We start from the raw sequence: 12,016 nt of genomic DNA, 5'->3' as shown, positions 1-12,016 counted from the left end.
GTGCCGCTTTGGGGTTGTTTTCTAGGCGCCAAAAGCTCGCCCGCCCCCCAAAAGCGACCCTGTGACGTAGGCGCCGCCACAAAGCTCGCCGCTCGGCTCTCTCTTTCGAGCTGAAGCTTTGCAGCGCTCCGCACGTGGCAATGCGCTCACTACACTCGCAGAAAAAACTGCAAACTAGCGGCAGAGGAGAAATTTATTAAAAACTTTCAATAAAATAGGTGCCATACTTGGAAGTTGTTTAAATCTAAAGATTTGCATCAATGCACTTCTTAAACAAACTTCCTAACAAACGGTGATGCAAAGTAACGGTTTTCATTATCAAATAGTTATCAAAAAGATATAAAGTTCTATAAGAAAGGATTTTGTTTTATTTTCGCTTAATAAGTCTAATCAATAGATCATATTCCATTATTATATGACATTCCTTATGGTTAAGTTGGTAATCCATAAGCTTAAGTCAGTGCTTTCTCCAAGTGTAATTCGTGTGTGGGTCGCCGACACCCACTTACGCATATGTAAATATTTTCGTAGTTACATTAGCTATTTACGAGTAATTCATTTACATATCCAAGCGATTCACTCGGAGAGAATTGGCAAGAGAAAGGAGCAGAGAAACAGCCCTGACGGCGGCCAAAGCTTTGGGCCAAACAACTTATCGGCCAAGTTCAGATGCCCTCGGAACAGCTGAAAACTGGGGCTCGAATTCAACGGTACATCTTATCGATAACAGTGTATCAACATTTATCGATCTCGTTTAAATGCATAACTGAGTGATTACGTTGCTTACATTCCCAACTTGTATAAGTGATGATCGATCATTTCCAAAGTTAATTAAACGTAGTTTTATTATTATCAATTATTAAGATAATTACATGCACTTCTAATTAATCATCAGCGCATCAATTATAAGTGATTCATTGAAGCAATACGCTCTGAGCAGAATGAGTGAAAAGCTTATTCAATATTATTCAAACGATGCTCTCTCCCTTTGATCAAAATGACTGCGAGACTCGAAAATAGAATGGCAAATATATTTCAGTTTCAGAAGATTAAATGGCTTAGGCGTCTACACCTTTCGATTGTCGAGCGATGACTGATCATGAATAATTCTAGTGCGCACTGATTTTTATTGATCCTAAACAATGTAAAGATGCTTTCAACTCAGTTATCGAAATCAGTGCAATCGAAAGGAGGGTAAAAGAAAAGTGATTGCCAGCGATAAAAGGGGAAAAATCGCTGGGAAAGCCATCAAGACATCAAGTAGACAATCAGTGATGGGCATTTTTTCTCATTGAAAACTTCATTTCACAAGTGACTTACTCTCGTCGACAACACTCCATGCCAAAATGACAATTGATTTGTGCATCCGCCTTTTGTCTCTGGATGCCAGCAATCAGCCAGATCCCAGCATGAATGGAAATTTAAAAGCCATAAATCTTGGCGATTTTATATCATCAGTAACTATGGCAACAGCAGCGTTGCAATCAAATTAACCATCCAGAAGCAGGAAACAGTTCCCATGCTGCAGTGCTGCTAGTTTAGCTTTTTTAACAACAATTTCTTAAACTTTGATAATAGTCAAGAAATATCATATAAAGTAAGATATTAAGTAAATACTTTGACAGAGAAAGACAAGCCACTGTAGTCAACTTTAATCTGCTTAAAAGACAGGATCGGGGTCACCAAACTACTAAATAATCAACGTAATGATAAGTGAAAATGTGCAATACGAAGTGAACACTTTCTACAGTAAATTGGGGTCACCATGCCAATTTAACTGGCAGTTAATTTCCATTGCGAGCGATAGTTAGCATCTCTGGTTATCCAGCGTTTGAATGCATCTGAATCATTTGGTCAGCAGGCTCTGCTCGCTATCTCTTTCACTGCCCGACTCCCCCTCTCTTTCGCACGCGGCTAATTCCAGCACGCGTCTATGACGAAATGTGCCTGGAAAATGCCTGTTTCCCGGCACTCGAATGCTTCGATTGCTACTCCGTTTGCCACCTGTCAGCCGTCAGCGGCGGCTTAGCAGCTTAGCAGTGCGAGCTGCAGGAGGAGTTGGGGGAATGCTCCACATTGTCGGCGGAATCAACACCTTGGAAATGCGACAAAGGAGGAGCCAGCGACTTTAGTCCAACATAATTTGCTCCAAGTATTTCGGAGTCCGCATGTGTGAGATGTGTTTATTTTTAAGGACACTGCACAGCCAGATATGCACTTTGGGTTTTTCTAATATTAATATAGAGTTCTGTTAAAAACATGTGACTTATGTTGCTAAGTAGCAGTAACTATTTTATGGAAATAAGGCACTAATTATATATGTATAAGTAAGAAGATACAATTATTTATTTATAATTAAGAAGATACCTCTATTTATTTCTAAGTAAGAAGACAGAATTAATTATTTCTAAATAAGAAGATACAGTTTTTTATTTCTAAGTAAGAAGATACAATTATTTATTTATAAGTGAGAAGATACAATTATTTATTTCTAAGTAAGAAGATACAGTTATTAATTTATAAGTAAAAAGATACAATTATTAATTTCTAAGTAAGAAGATACAATTATTTATTTTTAAGTAGGAAGATACAATTATTTATTTTTAGGTAAGAAGATACAATTGTTTATTTATAAGTAAGAAGATACAATTACTTATTTATAAGCAAGAAGATACAATTATTTATTTTAAAGTAAGAAATTGTGTGTGTCACATTTCAGTTTCAAGAATTTACAGCCATAACCGATTATAGCATGTAAAGATAATAATCAAGAGTGGATCTATTAGTGACCCGAGAAAGATAGCACTATATATCCATTTTGTTTCTTTTCTTTGCTGTCTAGTGTAATCATCGTGCTCGACTGGCTCACTGTTGACAATGTCGTTTGTCGCTGATATCTGGACGGCAGGTGCAAACAGGCGCATTGCTGGAATTGCTGGAATTGGCTTTTAATTGTCTCCTCCATTCGCCTCCCCCCGCCACGCCTCACGGTTCCTGATGGCCTAAGCTTCTGGAGAATCGGCCGGGAGATGATACTCCATACTACAGCGTCAGCAGAATGGGATGCTGCGGATCAACTGGCTTTGGTTAATCTCCCGGAGCTCTTGCCGAAGGCTTTTCATCTGATTTGTGCCTGTCAAGTTGTGTCAAGGCGATTGAGTGTTGTCGCCGTCCCAAGAAATAAATACGAGGCCTTGTGACGAATGCCAAAGGCGAATATTTTGATACTCTATCTCATTACAAGAGATAAATAAAATCTACAGAGGCCGCAAAGCTCGCAAAAAAGGTTTAAGAAGTATGCTATAATATTTTTAAAGTTCGAAAGTCGCTGGAATTTATTTCTAAAGAGGTTCTCCTTAACTTTTACCACTTATTAAGGATTTCTTTATAAAACTGTACTTTTTATTTTTAATTTATTTATTATATTAAACTACAAAAAATGATATTTATATATCCTTGTTATATCTTGTTATAATAAATAATACAAATGGGATGCCAAGCGACGTACTCGTTGAAAGGGTATTTTAGAGAACCGACTGAAATAAGATGAAAAGTGCAAGTTGTGTAAATGAGAGCGTGACAAGATTTCCCGCTTTTCCTGCTTTCATTTCCCCGTTTTCGCGACGGCTGCTGACAAGTTCGGAGGGCCTTGTTATTTTTAAAGAAAACAACATCGAAGTATTCCATACCGAACTCAAATGACTCCATCTCCGATTCTTTTGCCCGGCGGAAGATTTGCGGTGGCTTATTTATAGATGCCCATCGAGACGTATGGACCGTTTTCACAGTTGGCTTCATTCACTGCCCTCCAATGCTCCTGCTCCAGGCCAATTGGAAAACAAATCTCCTTGCCTGCACGGCAATAAATTTGAGTGCCTCAAAAATAACTATCAAGTTAATCATATAATACACAGATCTATAAAGTTTATGCAATGTAACACGACAGTTTGTATAGTATGTTTCAAATGCAATGTGTAACATAAAGCCATTAAATTTTTTCAAGTGTGGGAAGTGGCTCATTTCATACGATTCCATTCTTTATGTGATTTGTTTGGATGGCTCTGGTGCAGACACGAACATTAACATCCACATTGCAACAGCATTTTCCCACTTAATTGCAACGAGCGGCGCAGAAATAGCACACAAACACGGAATCGAGATCCGGATCGGAGTGGGCATTGGAAACGGGATCGGGATCGGGATTGGGATCGGTATCTAGGGTCTAGGGGCATGGAAATGCTGGTATCAGTTGCATTCATCTGTCCAACTGCAATCCATCTGCCCGACGATCGCTTTATTTTGTATCCATGCTGACATTTGTAAGATTGTTTTCCAATTGATCAATTAATAGACGACATGATCTTGGCCAGCATTCCTGGCAGGAAAACTCCATATATGATGGTGCAGAGAAGAAAACTGAGAATATTTCACTCCACCTCATCGACTTTCAAACGAAATATATAGTTTCCATTTAGCATTTATTGGTTCGCTACCTAACCATCGTAAAGTCCATAAAGTCCATTAAGTCCTGTATTCAAATATGGTGTGATAGGCTATGTCCTTGGTATATTGCCCGCTGTGTACAGATTGGTACTATATTTTAGTTAGTGTTGCCTAAATATATGTAAATCCCATTAACGTTATGTCGACATCCCGCACACTGGTGCACCTATGCCTTTCCAGCGAAGAGGGCGTCGGTCTTGATCTGGGGCTTCCCCTTCTTCTTCAGACCCACGAGCAGCTGCTTCAGCTGGATGATGGCTCGAGCCGGATTGAGGTGCTTGGGGCACGTGTTGGTGCAGTTCATGATGGAGTGGCAGCGGTACAGCTTCCACGGATCCTTGAGGAAGTCCAGTCGCTGCTCGGTGGCCTCGTCCCTAGAAGCGTATTTCAGTAAATTGGGGGAAACTACTTAGCAACCAACTAGCAAAGCCAACTCACCTGGAATCAATGACCCAGCGATAGGCCTGCATGAGGACGGCGGGGCCCAGGTACTTGTTGCTGTTCCACCAGTAGGATGGACAGGCGGTCTGGCAGCAGGCGCACAGGATGCACTCGTACAGGCCGTCCAGCACCAGGCGATCATCCACCGACTGCAGATACTGTGCCGATCCAGCTTCGCGCTTGAGATCCTTGCGCTGCAGCCACGGCTGAATGGAGCGGTACTGGTCGTAGAACTGGCTCATGTCCGGCACCAAATCCCGCACCACATACAAGTGGGGCAGTGGATAGATGCGGCAGCACTTGCTCTCATTCTGGTCGATGGACGACACGCAGGCCAGGGTGTTCGTACCATTGATGTTCATCGCACAGGAGCCGCAGATGCCCTCGCGACAGGAGCGCCTGAAGGTCAGCGTGGGATCCAACTCGGTCTTGATCTTGATCAGGGCGTCCAGCACCATGGCGCCGCACTGCTCCAGATCCACCGAGTAGGTTTGCGTCTGCGGCTGATCACCGGGCTTCCAGCGGTAGATCTCGAAGGTCTTCATTCGCGGTTTCTTGGCTTTCATGGGGGGTGCAGATTTGCCTGCTGCAGGTGGTGGAGGCGGTGGAGGAGGCGGAGGCGGAGGAGCTGCTGGGGCGTTGCCCGAAGCTGGCTTTCCGGTGGACGCTCCTCCGGGCTTGGCGGATCCGGCGGCGGCTGCTCCTCCCGGCTTGGCGGATCCGGCTGGGGCTGGTCCTCCGGAGTATTGTCTTCTTGCGGCGTTTCCTCCTGCTGCTGCTGCTCCTCCGGTGACTGATCCTCTGCGGGCTCTTCCTCCTTTCATGAATAACAGAGATGTACACATATGACAACCAAAAAGGAAGTACTCTTCCCTTTGGACCCACCTGTTCCTTGTCCACCTCCTTGGAAGCTGGAGTGGGTGCACCTGGATACCAGGGATACGGCGGATACGGCGGATACTGCGGATACTGAGGCGGCGGCAGCCAACGCTGGTCCGGATATCGATAGGGAGGACATAGACGCCGCAGGATTGGAAACGGGTTTGGACACATCTCCGTTGGCCACCAAGTAATCCCGCAGCAGCCACGTGGACCGCTTACTTAGCAGCCGAGGCTGCCGGCGCAGCAAATTCATCGGTTTTCACCAGAATGAGACTTCTAGTTAGGGTTTTAAAAAGCCGTTGAAAATATTACTTATAAAAAACACAGTTTTATTCTTTTAGTTGGGAGCGATTGTGAAGTGATGTGTTAAGTTGTCGAGCCATGTACCAAAACTGAGGAAAAGTCGGAAAAGTGCCAGTAATACGACTTGACGCTAGAAGCACAGCCAGTTATATTGGAAAACCTTTTGCCAATGAAAATTTCACTTTAACTAAGTGGTAAAACAGGCTGCTTGGTACAATGTTTTGGATGCGTGCCATTTGAAGTCACTTTAATGGGTTTTGTATGTTTTTTAAACAAAGATACACAAAAATTTCCTCAGAAACTTAAATTTAGCATTTTTCAGATTTAATTAGGTTTAAAGCAAAACAGTGTATTGAAAGTTAAGCTGTATTAAAGTATTAAACAAAAAATTAAGGAAAAGATCATGTTTAAAAATGTATCAGAAATCAGGTTCAAATCAGAGCTTATACCCGGTTGGCCAACAGCTTCAAAACCGGGTAGATATGCTGAACCGGTATTTCGAAATCGAAACCGTTATTCTTACCAGAAATGAACTCATTTAACCAGAAACAACAAAACAAAGAAATATAAAAATTCGAAATATTCAATATACGTGCCAAAAATGGAAAATTTTAAAACAAAAGTTGTTAATAAAATGTTTTTTAAGCAATTTTTCAAACTTAAATGTTTTCGTTTTCCTTTGGATTAACAATCGATATGTGCCGCCGTGCTGACCAACACTGTTATCGGTAAGCGATATGCGCGTGCTCGTGTCGATCGACTATCGGCAACTCCAAACAAGAAGAAGTTGATGAAAATAAAGAAGAAGAGAAAAGGAAAACGCCAACAAACTGACAACAAAGCAAAACAGCGCCTCCGAGCAAGGACATCACATCACTGGATACTCCGTAATAAGCCACAAAATCGCCGCGTTGAATTTACCTAGGAGCACGAAGGGAAAGCAGCCAAAACGGAGGCGCGCAGGCTAGCGGAGATCGCGGCGATGGAGAAGAAGGCCAAGGAGTCGCTGCGCCGCTACAAGAAGGCCGCCCGCCACAGTGCGACGCACTCAAGCAGCTCGGACTCCACCTCGGACTCGGACAGCGGGAGCAGCTCGTACAGCAGCACGGACAGCGAGCAGGGCGTGGGCGGTGGCGGCGGCGGCGGAGGAGTGGGCGGACCTGGTAGCGCTGGTGGACCCGCTGGCAGTGGCAGCGTCCACGGGCATCCACATCCCCACGGCCATGGACATCATCCACGATCCGCGGAACGGCATCATCGCAAAAAGAAGAGCTCACGGCGCGGCGGCAGCTCGTCCGGAGATGAGCCCTCGTCGTCGCGTCGCAAGCGAGACAAACGGGATCATGTGCAAAAGAAGCTGGTGGCCAAGCGGAATCACATCAAACGGAAGCTGAAGGAGGCGCGTCTGAAGAAACGCGCCGCCGCCGCGCTCAGTGGTCACGTCCATCGCTCCCTGTCGCCGACGACGCGGGCCAAGCTGAAGAAGCTGGCCGAGCGGAAACGACTACGGGCCGCCAGCAAGGAGCAACGGGAGCGGGACAAGCTGCGTGTCGTCCAACGGGACAGGGAGCGAGACCATCATCGATTGGGCAGCAGCAGGAGTCCGCCGAGCAGCAGCACGACCACCACCACCAAAATTCGCATCCACCAGGACATCGTGGGAAAGCGGCAAAAGAGTCCAGGTAACTATCAGATGATAAACAATATATTACATATTAATATTGCTTTACATTCAGGCTTAGGTTCTGGTCTTGGAGGCGGCAGCAGCAGCTCATCCTCGCGTATGCATCACCAGCTGATGTCGCGGGAGAAGATCATCATCCAGACCCGCGCACGTGGACGTACTCCGTCCCTGGAACGGGAGCGGGAAAGGGAGCGTGAGCGAGAACGAGAAAGGGAGCGTGAACGCCACGATCTCTCCTTGCGGGAGCGAGATCGTCGGGATCGGGAGCGCGAGCGTGCAGAACGTGAGGCAGCCAGGGACAAGGAGCGCGCAGAGGCCTTGGCTCGCTGTCAGGAACGTCAACGGGAGCGGGAACGGTTGGCTCGCGAGAAATTGCGCCGCCAGGAGGAAGAGGAGGGTGGCAAGCGCGGTGGTCCCGGTAGAGACTTGGATCTACCGCCATATGGCAGCCGGGAGCGATCCCTGGATACCGTCGAAAGGGAAAGAGAGCGCGAAAGAGGCGGTCGTCATGTGCGCGATAAGCGGGAGCTGGATCCCTATGAGCGTGAGCAAGAGTATCTGGAGGAACGCCATGGCCACGGGCTGATCGACGAGATGCGCAGGTATCGGCGCAGAGATCTCAGTCCCCTGCCCGAGCACTATGCGCCCAGGATGCGCGATCCGCGGGAACTGTACTCCGAGGAGGAGCGTGAGAGGTCAGTAAAGGGTCAGCACTTAATTATTCCACGAAAAGTAACTGTACCACTTCTTGCTCTTACCTGAACTTGGTTGCCTATCTAGGTAGCAAAAAGTGAACCTTTTGTCATTTCTGTTTATAGCCTTGAAATCTGCATAACCTAATAGCTAATCCATCACTTGGAAATTCCTTTTCTTAGGGCCTACAAACGCGCCTATCTGGATGCCCGCTATTCGTCGCGGGAACGAGAAGCCTGGCTAGAAGCACGCGAGTTGCGGGAACGGGAGTTGCAAGGACGCGAGTATCGCGACCTTGAAACGGAAGACACCCTCTATCCGGATGAGCGAGAACGTCTAATCCGGGACAGGGAGCGGGATCGGGAGCGAGAGCGTGACCGTGAAAGGGAGCGCAATATTGGACCCCGTGGCGACTTTCGACCGGAGTGGGAGCGCGAGTGGGAGGAGGATGGCGCTGGTGGCGGCCCAGGGGGACCTAGTGGAACTCCTGGTCGACCTGGTGGCTTTGTAGGCGGTCCCAAGCGGGGCAAGCCACCAGCTCATTCGGGCGGAGGAGGACCTCCATCGCAGCAGCAGCACCATTCTGCTTCGGAGCCCGACTGGGATGCCGACGAGCGGGAGCGAGAGCGGGAACGAGAACGAGAGCGCGATCGGGAACGTGAACGAGATCGCGAGGATCGGCCGGACACTGGAAGCGGAGGCGCTGGCGGCGAGCGGCCGTCTATTAAAAACGAGCCCGCGTGGTTGGAGCACGATCAGCGTGAGAAACCACGCGCCTGGCAGCAGCAGTCGTCCAACACTGGAGGCGATTGGCGGGATAACGATGATGCCCCGCCACCACCAGCCCATCCACATCCAGCTTCGCCGCACCACCATGTGCATCCGAGGGGCGAACGTGGATCCGGCAGAGGATTCCGGCGAGGTGGCCACGGTCATGGCGATCACGGCGAGCGGCCCGGCTACCGATCACATCCGCCACCGCTGATGACGTTGCCGGTGCAACCACCAGGCGGCTATTCCCGCGGATTTCCGCACAAACGACTGCCTTACGGAGCTGCCCGCGATGGCGGCGCACTGGGAGCCCGGGATGGCGGTCTGCCCGGTTCCTCCACCTTTCTCAAGAAGCACACGCACGCACCGCTGGTCTCACCGACGCAGACACCGCTACTGAATCCACTCATCAATCCAGCCAAACCGAATGCAGCCGCACAGGCGAGTGCAGTGGCGGCGGCCACAACAGCAGTGGCAGCAGCGAAGGCGGCGGCTCAAAGTGCCGCCAATGCCACCACTAATCCCGGAATACTGGCTCAGGTGCGCTTGTTTTTCGTTTACTTCGCTGCCTTGACATCGGAGTCAGCCTATCATATCTATGGGTTATGGTTTCATCTTTGTTTATAAGTTATATGCATGCGTTTCTGTTAGCTGAGTCCAACGTTCATCCATTTAAAACCCATTGTTTGCCAACCGTTGTGAAATAGCGTAGTCATTGTCTTCATCGGAAAATGGTAAAAACCATTACACTCCATTAGTAATAAATTTTCTTTTATTGTAATCCTCCTCAATCGTTGTTTTAGGTGAGCAAACTGAACACTGTGTGCATCAAGCAGGAAGATGCGTCTGAGGACTCGGCAGGCACACCCGAATTGGGTGCCCAGGATTCGCCGACCCAGAATCTAAACCTGAATCAGTCGCTGACTTCCGAGGGCAATCCAGTTAAGCAGGAGCCAATCCGCACCAGCGCCGTCGAGGGTGAGCTGAGCGAGATTAGCGACAGCGACGATGACATCCTCAATAAAACGGACAAGGTGCGGCCCAAGAGCGAACTGCCAACGGAGACGGAGCAGGAAATGGACACCAATGCAGAGGAGGTCAAAAGCGAGGGACTCCACGGTGTGGCAGGGCATCCGATTAAGGGCGAGGAGGTGGACGAGGTGCTGGACTTTGAGGAAATATCCGATGGCGAGCTGGAGGAGGATGCGCGGCACAAAGGTGAGAAAATGCGAGCCACGAACGTGAGCATGGTGGTAACAATTCCTTTTTCAATACTATAAACTTAGGTTTATGGTCACATTTATGTGATGAATGCAATGTCATAATATGCAATTTCCACTCCCATTTCACAGGCATTGGCGATGCTTTGGGCGTAGACTGGCAGGGATTGATAGCAGAGACGCGCCAGCAGGCCACCGAAGCACAGGCGGCGCAGCAGGGCGTGGACCGCGGCACATCCGCCAAGCAGAGATGGCAGCCACATCGCGTGCTCCTCGACATGGGCATATCGTTTGGCATGGCGGGCGAGAGCTACGCACGTCGCGTCATGGAGGAGGCGCGCCAGCAGTTGATCCAGGAGAAGGAGCAGTGCCAGCAGCGCGAGAGGGAGCGCGAACTGGATGGCGACCAGGAGCCGCCGGCTAAGATAGCCTCGCCACTGCTCGACTACCGCGAATTCCTGGCCAGCCAACAGCAGCTGGAGCCACTGGCCTGCGTGCAGATGGGTCTTCGCAGCGCCGCCGTCGAGCGCCAGCGATTGGTGGGCAATGTCTGCGGTCCGGGCAGTCGAGCCCTAAGTGCTCGCCAGGATTTGCGCTTGCGCCGCCAGCTGTGCGGTCTGCCAGCGCGAGAATGCGAGTTCCCGCGTAGTGTTCCCATTGTGGGCGAGGGACTGCGCAACCTGGCCATGCAAATGTTCCAGCGCAGGCTCCTGGATGTCAAATGAGATCCGATGCCCGGCGAACGGCAGGGGCGGCACCGAAAGCCACGCCACTATCGACTGGATATACAGATCTTTATGGGCGGGCATGAGGGCAAAAGGCCCAAACGGGAGCACTACTAGGTGGATTTTTTGGAATAAGCTTAAATTGTATGAAATAACTTTATGTGGATTATTGATCGAATTGTAAAGATTGTGAATTAATTCTGGATTATGAATTGAATCAGGAAAATTGTGAATTATGAATTGATTATGAATTATACAAAATTGTGAATATCAACTGCATTAATACATGTTCTAATAAAAAGTGTCGTCCTATAAACAAAGTGTAATTTCAATTTTCATGTGCTCCCTAAACTCGATGCATTGTAGAAGTTCTGATGCTTGTGGCTTATGATGATGCAGCAAAGAAAGGATGGGAAACAATTGGTATTTTCAATAGTAGATTTATTACATTGTCGTTGGAACAGTTTTATAAGAAACCTAGTGCCGAAAATAATGTTAATTTATTTGTTACTTCAATAAATACATTCAGAATGGCTATCGTGTATGTTTAGGTTATTCGTAATAAGCAACTCAGCCATCATGGAATAATCTGCAAACATTTTACATCTTAAGAGCTCCTAACTGATTAGCGCTACCCAATCTTCAGTCCTAATACCTACATACGTATGTGCAACGATCCTAGACTGAAACAATTTGGGTTTGGTGTTGGGTTATCACATGCGATGGAAAAGCTGTTGCAAAGGAACAAAGCAAGATTCCGGATTTCCGAATATCCGGATTTACAGATTTTTTTT

The 12,016-nt window shown here is 47.7% G+C and overlaps 2 protein-coding genes across 2 annotated transcripts; one reads left to right on the top strand and one right to left on the bottom strand.

The window, feature by feature from the left end:
* Nucleotides 1-4,461: 4,461 nt before the first annotated feature.
* LOC6525863 (succinate dehydrogenase [ubiquinone] iron-sulfur subunit) lies at nt 4,462-6,227 on the bottom strand. Its single transcript, XM_002101647.4, has 3 exons — nt 5,830-6,227; nt 4,942-5,761; nt 4,462-4,877 (listed from the first exon to the last, which is right to left on the bottom strand). The coding sequence occupies exons 1-3, from the start codon at nt 6,077-6,079 to the stop codon at nt 4,670-4,672; spliced, it is 1,278 nt and encodes a 425-aa protein (XP_002101683.1). The 5' UTR covers nt 6,080-6,227; the 3' UTR covers nt 4,462-4,669.
* A 667-nt stretch (nt 6,228-6,894) lies between these two features.
* On the top strand, nt 6,895-11,538 carry LOC6525862 (fl(2)d-associated complex component). The gene is made up of 5 exons (XM_002101646.4): nt 6,895-7,811; nt 7,866-8,508; nt 8,689-9,817; nt 10,081-10,495; nt 10,630-11,538. The coding sequence occupies exons 1-5, from the start codon at nt 7,112-7,114 to the stop codon at nt 11,220-11,222; spliced, it is 3,480 nt and encodes a 1,159-aa protein (XP_002101682.1). The 5' UTR covers nt 6,895-7,111; the 3' UTR covers nt 11,223-11,538.
* The last annotated feature ends 478 nt before the right edge of the window (nt 11,539-12,016 follow it).

Source organism: Drosophila yakuba, chromosome X, assembly GCF_016746365.2.
Source record: "Drosophila yakuba strain Tai18E2 chromosome X, Prin_Dyak_Tai18E2_2.1, whole genome shotgun sequence".
NCBI lineage: Eukaryota > Metazoa > Arthropoda > Insecta > Diptera > Drosophilidae > Drosophila > Drosophila yakuba.
The sequence above is the reverse complement of the archived record's forward strand: the minus strand, read 5'-3'. Positions and strand labels throughout refer to the sequence as shown.